Source organism: Fukomys damarensis, unplaced genomic scaffold, assembly GCF_012274545.1.
Source record: "Fukomys damarensis isolate Sample0158 unplaced genomic scaffold, DMR_v1.0_HiC HiC_scaffold_37, whole genome shotgun sequence".
Classification (NCBI taxonomy): Eukaryota; Metazoa; Chordata; class Mammalia; order Rodentia; family Bathyergidae; genus Fukomys; species Fukomys damarensis.
Window position 1 is genome coordinate 4,778,858 of NW_022900949.1, and position 10,695 is coordinate 4,789,552.

Genomic DNA, 10,695 nt, shown 5'->3' on the forward strand with positions numbered 1-10,695 from the left:
TCACATGAAATGATGTTATAATGCAACAAAGAACAAGGAAATTCTTGGGGAAAAGAGGGTGAGAAGATGGTAGCAGCTATTTGTGAGAAGGAAATATTCTGATTTAATGAAAATTATACATCTGAGTACATAATCTTACAGGCTGTAGCAAACAAGATCAAATGTGACTTGGAGGTATATTGGACTACAGCCTGTCTTTCATATCATCTTCACTTAGTATTCTGGGGTTACCTCATTCTTCCCATATGGCTTGATTTTTCATTCCCACCCTAGGAAAGTTCCACTTGCTAACTCTTTATTCAAACTTAGAATCAATAATTCCCCTTCAATGCCAAATTATTTTCGATTGGACAGAAAATTAAATCACCACCCTACCTGCTCAAGACCATTAAGAAGTGACAACTTCATTGATGTCTTGATTAATGGTATGGCTTGTATCTTGGGTCTCCCAAGACCCTCATGGGCTCATAGGTGGGGCTTTATAAGGTGACCAGAGTATGGGAGCTCATGCTTGACTTGCTCTTAGGAGGTGGGGTCTGACCAGAAAAGATGGGGGTCTGGGTGGTGTGGTCTGAAGGGTTTCTCTCCCCTCCTGACTCCTCCTTTCACTTTATACTTCCCATTCACCATGAGGTGAGCAGTTTTCCTCCCCCAAGCCCCTTCCACTATGCTGCCTCTTCCTGGAGCCACCTGACCATGAATTGAAACTTCTACAAACTGTGAGCCAAAATCACCCTCTCCTCCTGTAAGCTGTTGATTCAGGTGTTCTGCCCCAGTGATGAGAACAGTGCCTCAGACAAGCATAAAGATGAGATTTCATCCCCGTTAACAGGTAGAAATTTAAAAAATGATAATAATAAGTATCAAGGAAGAGGAAGGTATGGTAGTTTTGCAGCTGGTAGAAATGAGACTTATGTTGTTTTTGTCCACAAGCCCGCTTGCGGAACAAAGATTCAGGGACTCAGACTGGAGGGCAAGGCATGGAATCACCAAGCAGGCTCCGGGGAGGTTTCTGGAATGCTTCCACTTTTAATAAGTTCAGGCAGCAATTTATAAAGTTTTGAAAGAGGGAGTGGCAAAGAGGGAGTAATTTTTTTGGCTTAACAGGATTGGTTATTGGAGTGTCCTTGGAGGAGGCGAGGGAGGCATCCAACTAGGGGGGATGGCAAAGCCATAGCCGGATATAGACAAGGCTCAACGCAAGAGCTAGGCCTCCAATAGTGTGCAAGGAGACATATGTGTGGTGTGGTTGTCCCAGCCAGACTTGTACCTCGCCTATAGACTTAGTCTACGAGACCTGAGTAATGGGTAAGGGAAATCAGAAGGATGTATTGACATGCTTACACACAATTACACATAGTCTGAGTGATTATGATGTAAGTGGTTATCTGGAATAATTCCTCAGCTCCATTAAAGTTCTCCTAAGGGGAACGGTTGTGTTAACACAAACCAGAGAGACTTACAAGTAAATATGGATATAAACACTACGATTGTGTATTCAGGATTTCTTGTTGCCTGACTTTGATTTTGCAGCTGCCTCTAGCTCTATGAAAAGATGACACAGACAGAGTCAATGAGTTTGTATTCTACTGGCGATTCTCTGCAGGCCCTTCTTGATGTCTTTGTTTCTCAGGCTGTAGATAAAGGGGTTCAGCATGGGGGTGACCATGGTATACATCACTGAGGACACCAAACTGTCCCTGGAGGAAACAGAGACCGAGGAACTGAGGTACATCCCAAGTCCTGCTCCATAAAATAAGCCAACAACCATCAGGTGAGAGCCTCAGGTGGAGAAGGCTTTATACCTGCTGCCTGACGATGAGACTCTCAGAAGGGAGGAAAGAATTTTATAATAAGAGGAGAAGATCCCTGTGATAGGAACAAAACCAAAGATGATGCCAAGGAGAACTCTGACTGTGTTATTAGTGGAGGTGTCAGAACAGGCAAGTTTGAAGCTGAGGATATAAAGGGGTTCAGCATGGGGGTGACCATGGTATACATCACTGAGGACACCAAACTGTCCCTGGAGGAAACAGAGACCGAGGAACTGAGGTACATCCCAAGTCCTGCTCCATAAAATAAGCCAACAACCATCAGGTGAGAGCCTCAGGTGGAGAAGGCTTTATACCTGCTGCCTGACGATGAGACTCTCAGAAGGGAGGAAAGAATTTTATAATAAGAGGAGAAGATCCCTGTGATAGGAACAAAACCAAAGATGATGCCAAGGAGAACTCTGACTGTGTTATTAGTGGAGGTGTCAGAACAGGCAAGTTTGAGAAGCTGAGGAAAGTCACAAAAGAAATGAGGGATTTCTACATCTGAGCAGAATGCAAGTTGTGATGCCATTACACAGTGTGCCTGTGAATCCAAAAGACTGAAGGAAAATGACACCAGCACCAACAAGCCACAGAGGCAGGGGTTCATGGTGACTGGGTAGTGCAGAGGGTGGCAGATGGCCACCAAGCGGTCATAGGCCATCACTGCCAGCAGCAGGCTGTCCAAACATCCAAAAAGAGTAAAAAATGACAACTGAGTTATACAGCCTGCATAGGTGATGGATTTGCTGTGTGTGTGGATGTTCACCAGCATCTTGGGGACTGTAGTGGTGCTAAAGCCAATATCAGAAAAGGACAGGTTGGACAGGAAGAAGTACATGGGGGTGTGGAGGTGGGCGTCAGAGCTGACAACCAGGATGATGAGCAGGTTCCCGAGCACTGTGACCAGGTACATGGACAGGAACAGTCCAAAGAGGATGGGCTGCAGGTCTGGGTCCTCTGAGAATCCCAGGAGAAGAAATTCCAACACAGCAGTTAAATTTTGTGGCTCCATAGAGCTAGGATACCTGTTGAAAAAGAAGGGATTTTGGAATACATGAAGCAGCATAAAGGCAATCAACCAAGTGTTTATATTTTGAGTGCAAGCAATTCAAAATAAAGTATGTGTGCTTCAGGCTTATTATTGTTTCTATATGATTTAGATGCTTCCTCCAGAAGTTCATGTGTTGGGAGCTTGGTCCTCAGTTTGACAGTGAGAGGTGGGATGGAACCTTTAAAAAGTGGAGTGTGAGCCAAGTGTAATATTGGAGGCCTGCAATCCCAGCACCCAGGAAGAAGTGGCTGAAAAACTGCAGAGTTTGAGGCCAGGATGGGCTACGAAGTGAGTTCAAGGTCAGGCTTAACTATATAAGGAGACCTTGTTTCAAAAAACAGAAACAAACAAGGGCATGGAGTCCAGTGGGAAGTCGATAATGGTGTGCTCCAGCCTCACTGGTTTCATGTTTAAATGTGAATTTCTTACACACACACACACACACACACACACACACATATGCACGTGTGTGCAAGCCTGAGATCCACTATGAGTCTCTGCCTAGAGCTGGTACTATACTATGTGGACTTTTGGACTCTGAATTAGGGAAATCTCTCTCTCTCTCTCTCTCTCTCTCTCTCTCTCTCTCTCTCTCTCTCTCTCTCTCTCTCTCTCTCTCTCTCTCTCTCTCTCTCTCTCTCTTCTCTCTCTCTCTCTCTCCTCTTTTTCTTTCTTTCTTTCTTTCTTATTTTAGGAGGTTTCATGGAATGAGATAAGGAATGATGAGCCACTTCCCCAAAGTTGTTTAAATTTATTGTGAGGCAGAGACTGACTTACCCAAGCTAGTCACAAACTTGTGATCCTCCTGCTTCACCCTCGCAAGTTGCTGGGATTGCCAGGCTGTGCCAAAATGTCCATTCATCTCATCTTTTAAATAAGAATTTGAACCACTAGTTTTTTTGGTTGTTGTTGTTGTTTATATGGGATCTCACTGTGATGCCCAAACTGGTCTTGAACTCCTAGGCTAAAGCAGTCCTCCTGCCTCAGCCTCCCAAATAGATAAGCCCCATGAGTGTGTCACCATGACTGTTCTGTATCACCATTGAAATTGCAAGTATATTTATGCAATATAATTCTACAATTGTTTAATGATCTTTCATTGCATTTAGTGGCAGAAAGGAAGAAGCTTGTCATATCCCAGGAACTTCTCAAGTGACTGAAAATCCTAAAATGTGACCGTGCATCAAGATCCACTCCCCTTCTCTCTCAGTCTGTCTTTTAAAAAAGTTTTCCACAATTTATACAACTTTTTTGAATGCAATAAGTTCTGTTTCATGGAGAGCGTTGGTTCTGTGGAAAGTGTGTACCCCAGAAATACACAAGCACCGTTATGTGTCTTGTCTAGTGCTAGGTCCAGAGCCAGAAAGAATGAAAGCCCAGGCAGGAAAGTCCCCAGGGTGTGCGTGACCCACACCACCTACTCTGTTTATATTCATCTTTCCATTATCTCACATTTTTTTCTTTTCCCTTATTACCCTTCTCCTACCCATCCCACCTTCCCTACACCTTTAGCCCCTTTCTTCCCATTTCTAAATGTCAGTAATCTTATTAGGATCTTATGTATTATTGCAGATTAGACTAGTTTTATCTGAGTAGATGAAGAACCCGAAATCTATTGTGGGTATTTATGTTCCTTTTGTCTCCTTCTTCCATTTGGATTGGGAAGTCCATAGAGACTGTGGTGGCATGGATTGCTTTGGCTAATTATGAGTTCTGTGCATTGAGACCCCAAAGTCACAGAGTAGTCAATAATTAGCCTCCAGCCCTTTAGTGACTCCAGTCCTGTTTCCCGCTCCGTACCTGTGGCCGAGTCTCTAGTGTTGTATCATGAAGCTCCTAGGTGTCATTGTATTAATTTCAGTCCTGAGGACAGACTGAGCCTTCACTGGGCAGCAGACAAAAGAGGGTCTTTGGACCTGCTCTCCTTGACTATGACCCAGCAGAGAAACAGCATCACCCAGTAAGTGCAAAGGGACCTCACTGATATGAGAAGGATGCTTAAGTTATTATTTCCCCATCCTGAGGAGAAGCATATTTTTGGTGGTCAGATCTGAGGGTACAAATATGAAAAATATCAGTTATATGGAATGGAAATTTGATGATCTTGGTTGTAGAGGGGAAAGCAGAATGATTTCAAAATTGCTTTTTCTCACCCTGTTTCTACTTCCATTGATGTCTCACTCGTGACAGCAGAAAAACGTGCCCTTCTTCAGTGTCTCCTGCGTGCTCTAGAAGGATTATAAAGGCAATGGTCAGGATACAGAGGAAGACACTAACTATAACATCAAGAACTGGGTTTGAGGGCTTCTTGTCTTTCAGGCACTGAGCAATTTCTTCTATGTGACTCATTTTATTTCATGTTCTCTGTCTTCCCAGAGTTATATTTGCTTACATCGTTATCACTTATTTTTAAAAAGGAAGAATCTGTCATTTTAATGGAACCTGGGTTAGGTTGTTATATCCAAAAATTAATCCGTGGAATCGGGTTGTCAGATTACAGACACGGGGTAATTCTGTGAGGTGGTCTCTTAGCACAAGCAGACTATTAATTCTCTGTCACTTCAGGAGAGGCCCCTTGCTCATTGGGCCCTTGTGAGTTTTCTGAAAGCTCACAGAACAAAACAGTGATTGGCACCAGCTCTGTCCATCGTAGACTGGCAAAGAGCTGAGAGCGGCTTTCTTGAGCGTTCAGCACAGATTTCTCTCCTGCCCCCACTGTACGATATTTCTGAGCGTCCCACGTTCATCCCCAAGCTTGCACTAATTTCCCACCAACTCAAATGTGGAAACGTCATGTCTTGGTTTCATTTCTCTTTAGGAAATGAGTGTTGCCAACGCGCCTCTAAAGCGCCTGTGATTATCAGCCCTGAACCTCTTCATAAATCTTTCTGTGGATTGGAAGCAGTGAAAAATGTCAGTGTATCAGACCGCATCTGTCAATTTCTCTTCTTTTTATTGAGTCAATTCATTTTTTAATCCTTATTATTTCCTTGGTGCAGGGCAGGGCTTTAATATCTCTGAGAGAGCTTTGTCATTAGTGTTAAATTTTACTTGAAGCCAATGCACTAAGGATTACCCAGATGAGGAGTGCTCTATTTAGGGTTAATGTGTATAAAATCAGAACAAATAAAAATTTGGCTGTCATTACTATCAGTGATAAGTATATTCCTACCAGTTATCTTCTGTGTCCTATACTCTTCCTTTCAATTTCTGTTGGAGGACATTTTGTTTGTGTTAGTATGAATATGAGAGAGAGAGAGAGAGAGAGAGAGAGAGAGAGAGAGAGAGAGAAATGATGCACTTGCTTTACAGCTGATCTCCCAGACCTATAGCTTATTTGGCACAGAGACGACATCAAAAATAAAAACCTATGTTCAACATGAATGGACCCTTCTTTGAGTCACAATACTTGCCCTTAGTGATCATGATGTGAAGATAATTTGTATCATATTTTCTGCAGCACCATTCCTTTCACAAATGCTCCATAGATGGAAAGACAAAACGAAAATCGCTTGTGTTTTTTTCTCTGTGTGTCACGGACACATGGACGCTATAATCCAATTAATTGTACCTCTATGAGTTATTTCAAAACAAAACACAACAGAGATGTTAATGTTTTGTTTTGTTTTTTACAAAGGCACAAGGAGAACGGAGCAGGTGACTCCCTCAAGCTTAGGTAAATTAAAAACTTCATATTTCAGGCTCTCATGCCATTTGAATGCAGTTCACTGTACATAATAACCTTCTTACTTGCTTAAGATTAGGTGTATTTATTTTAAAAACAAAATCGAAGCCAGGGATTTAGCTCAGTGGTTCCGCTGCCTGTCTCCTAAGTGCAAGGTCCTGAGTTCCATCCCTGGTACCAAAAACAAAAAGGTCTAACTTATGGGAAGGAATGAAAGCAGTCCTACAAGGAAAATGTGAACTCATGTTAACAAGTTTAACATGAATTACAAGGCAAGAAGCACAAGGGTTGAAAATATTATCGTAATAAAAAATTTACAAGGTAAATGAGGTCTCGCTCTCCTTCCCTCCCCCCACCGCTCTACAATTCTGTGAATTGGTTGAAGAGGACCAAAAACCACTACTTGTGGATATAACCTAGTCTATTTGGGGGGAAATAGATGTTCTGTAACACACTCCTTATAGATGAGTTTTAGGTCCCTTTTAGGTAAATTATATGAAAATTGCTTGAAGATTCATCAGTCCGTGTTGAGCTGGAAACACTGACAAGAAATTTACCCATGAAATTCATAACAACAGATTCCTTTGGGAACAGGTGACCAAGAAAAATGATAACAAGAACTCATATTTTTAGGTAACTGGTCATATATCTAAAGAATATTAATGATGATGTAAATATTATTATTTATGTTAATATCTATTGATAATAGGAATGGGAAACTTTCTGAATACCAGCCAATATTCTCAGACAGTGATACTCAACTCTCATTTATGAAAATGACTCAAAAATTGAAATGTAAATATTCTAAAGCTGTGGGGAAAGTGGGAAGTGTAGGGGAAAGGTAATAAGGGAAAAGAAAAAATATGAGAAATGAAAAAATGGAAACAAAGTATTTGTAAATAAGGAGAAGAGGAGGGGGTGAACGGAGGCCAGGGATAAGGGGAAAAAATGAGAACCAAGACCTGTCATGGAAAGGTACAAGATCCCAATGATGAATGTAACTGTACTGTATACCTAAAATGTACCAATAAACTCAATGAGAAAAAAGAAATGTAAATATTCTGATTAATTTTTACACTAGGCCTAAAGTATCTGGAGATATGAGAATTATATTCCTATGACAAATATATCCCTGAATTAGAATCAACAGTGATGCAAATTAAATGATTTTCAAAGTATTTTCTACAGCATCAAAGTAAGATATGTAATTCTTATCCTCGTTTTGCACACAAGGGGAAAGCACATTATTTTTCATGTGCGATTACAAGATTTCACATACCTTTTTCTATTGCACCTGAGTTCTATGGTGTGCTTACATTATTTCATGTACAATTTTGGGATTCTTCCAAATTAAGTCACAGAACGGCCTGATGGAAATATGGGTCCTAGTTTCCATCAAATAGCTGAAATATGAAAAATGCAACTCATCTATCAGGAGAGATTGATGTGGAAGTCTGTTGGTTAGAGTTAGGAAATCCAGGACTGGGCAGGGCCTTAGGAGTTTCTTTGTTTCCAGTGTCATCAATAGGATACAAGAGGGTTTAGGATCAGAACAGCAGCAAAGCATTTTATCAAGCTATGGTATACTATAGAGTCAAAAAGGAGATGTCCTATATAGCAGATATTTTATCATAACTGTATTGTTTAACTTAAATATACAAATAAACAATGAAAAAAACATATTTTACTAATATTGTATGATTAAATACACAATATAAAATTTTAAAAGGCAAAAGTGCTTCTATCATTTATTATTTTTCTTGACAAATGCATTGGAAACTAATCTACACTTGTAATTCTGTCTGAAGATTATACCCATTAATCTGAACCTGCAATCTATAAATTTGACTGCAACAAACACTGGGATAAAAGTTTCATATTGAATAATTTATTCACAAACAAAATTTATGCACAATTTGTTTACAAAGTCTGTGTAAATTCTTACATCCTTAAAAGATGAAATCAGGAAAAAAGCAAAAAAATGAAAAATTCATTTGTTAGCACAATAGCTCAAAACAATGTGTTCTGATTGAAGAGAATTAACTTGAATTTCATTTTCAGACAATGCAGTCCTAGCTTTTACAGTATTTGTAGACACCCTAGTCAAGGAAATTTGTAGCATTTATGCATATAAAATATGGAATATTTAAACATTTTTCAATTTGCTTTCAATAGAATCATATTTTCTTAAAGGGCCTCTATACTTTTTTGAAAAAAATTTCCCGCATTTTAATGTGATCCAGGATTTCAGAAATCTGTGTCCTCGGTCTGCTTACACTGTGCAGTACAGCATCAGTAATGTACGAGTGTGCAGAGGGGGATGGAAAACAAACCACCCAACAATGGGGCCTTTACGGTGGGGTTTATCACAAGAGAGCAACGCTGCTGAAGACTGTATTGGCTAGAAATTATTTGTTTATGAATACTTGAGCTCAGGATATATGCAGTTTTGTGTGATATTTTTGTTTCATTTTTTCAGCGAACTTTATTTAAACATGCCCCAGCAACATGGAAAGACATAACCTCACAACGGTCTCAGAGTTTTACCTCATGAGCTTCTCAGAGGACCCGGACCTGCAGCCCGTCCTCTTTGGACTATTCCTGTCCATGTACCTGGTCACAGTGCTCGGGAATCTGCTCATCATCCTGGCTGTCAGCTCTGACTCCCACCTCCACACCCCCATGTACTTCTTCCTCTCCAACCTGTCCTTGGCTGACATTGGTTTCGCCTCCTCTACAGTCCCAAAGTTGGTTGTGGACATCCTAACTCACAGCAGAGTCATCTCCTATGTGGGCTGCCTGACTCAGATGTCTCTTTTTATCTTTTTTGGAGGTATGGATGACGTGCTTCTGATTGTGATGGCCTATGACCGCTTTGTGGCCATCTGCCACCCCCTGCATTATTCAGTCATCATGAACCCTCACCGCTGTATCTTATTACTTTTGCTGTCAGTCTTTGTTAGTGTTGTGGATTCCCAGATGCAGAATTTAACAGCCTTACAAGTTACCTGTTTCAAAGAGGTGGAAATTGCTAGTTTCTTTTGTGACCCTCATCAACTTCTTGACCTTTCATGTTCTGATGCCTTAATCAAAAACATAGTATCATATATGGTTGGTGTGCTATTTGGGTTTTTTCCCCTGTCAGTAATTATTTTCTCCTACTGTAAAATTGTTTCTGCCCTTCTGAAAATCCCAACACCTGGGGGGAGGTACAAAGCCTTTTCTACCTGCGGTTCTCATCTCTCAGTTGTTTGCTTATTTTATGGAACAATCCTTGGAACGTATCTTGGTTCAAGTGCATCATATTCTCCCAGGAAGGGCATGGTGGCCTCACTGATGTACACTGTGGTCACCCCGATGCTGAATCCCTTCATCTACAGCCTGAGGAACAGGGACATCAGCAGCAGTGTGAAGAGGCTCCACTTTTGGAAAATCTAATCCCAGGAACTTTGCCATTCATTTCTTTGGAATGTAATTTAGAAAATGTGGTTTAAAAAAAAAAAAGAAAATCCCTTGGTTTTATTGTTTCTGAAGTTTGATGTCTTTAACTTTATATGATGTTTCATTACAGAGTCACAGATGTTTGAAGGCTAGTATTTAGTGTTCTTCATACAGGGGCAAATATTAGTTGGGAAAGTGAAAAAATTCTGGAGATGGGTAAAAGTGACAGTTCCAGAAAAAGATATTATAATATATGTAACCGAACTCTGCACCTAAAATTGCTTAAAATAGCACCTTTAGATATGTATATCTGTCGCGAGCCGCGACGTCAGAATCCTGCGAGCAGGTCCCAAACCCGAGGGAAGAACAACAGGAGAGCAGTTTCACGAATTTAGTTCCAGGCTCATGCTCTCTTCGTAGCAAGGCCCCGTTTATGCTTCAGGGTGGGGTATATATAGGCTCAAACCGAAACCAAAAGTGTAAACCTTTATACTCTTCAGCTGCATGGGAGCGAGGGCTGCACGGGAGCGAGAGTACCGCCCACACATTCCAGAGGGAAACAACAACAACCATTATGGGTTACATCTGCTACCAGCTGAACTCGCCAGTGGCTATGGGCGACAGCACGTCCGTGCCAGTCAGGTGACTCAAAGTTCAATTATGGCTAGGCCTGTGTCAAGGCTCACCATGATGGCTCACCA

At 41.1% G+C, this 10,695-nt stretch overlaps 1 protein-coding gene and 1 pseudogene across 1 annotated transcript; one reads left to right on the plus strand and one right to left on the minus strand.

Annotated features, from left to right (window-relative positions):
- Positions 1–1,570: 1,570 nt before the first annotated feature.
- Positions 1,571–2,829, minus strand: LOC104851133 (annotated as a pseudogene).
- A 6,232-nt stretch (positions 2,830–9,061) lies between these two features.
- Positions 9,062–9,991, plus strand: LOC104851128 (olfactory receptor 7E24). Its single transcript, XM_033759815.1, has one exon. It carries the CDS (start codon positions 9,062–9,064, stop codon positions 9,989–9,991), a length of 930 nt encoding a protein of 309 aa, XP_033615706.1.
- The last annotated feature ends 704 nt before the right edge of the window (positions 9,992–10,695 follow it).

Coding starts and splice junctions, on each gene's coding strand:
- LOC104851128 (XM_033759815.1), top strand. CDS start 9,062: ATGGAAAGACATAACCTCACAACGGTCTCAGAGTTTTACCTCATGAGC.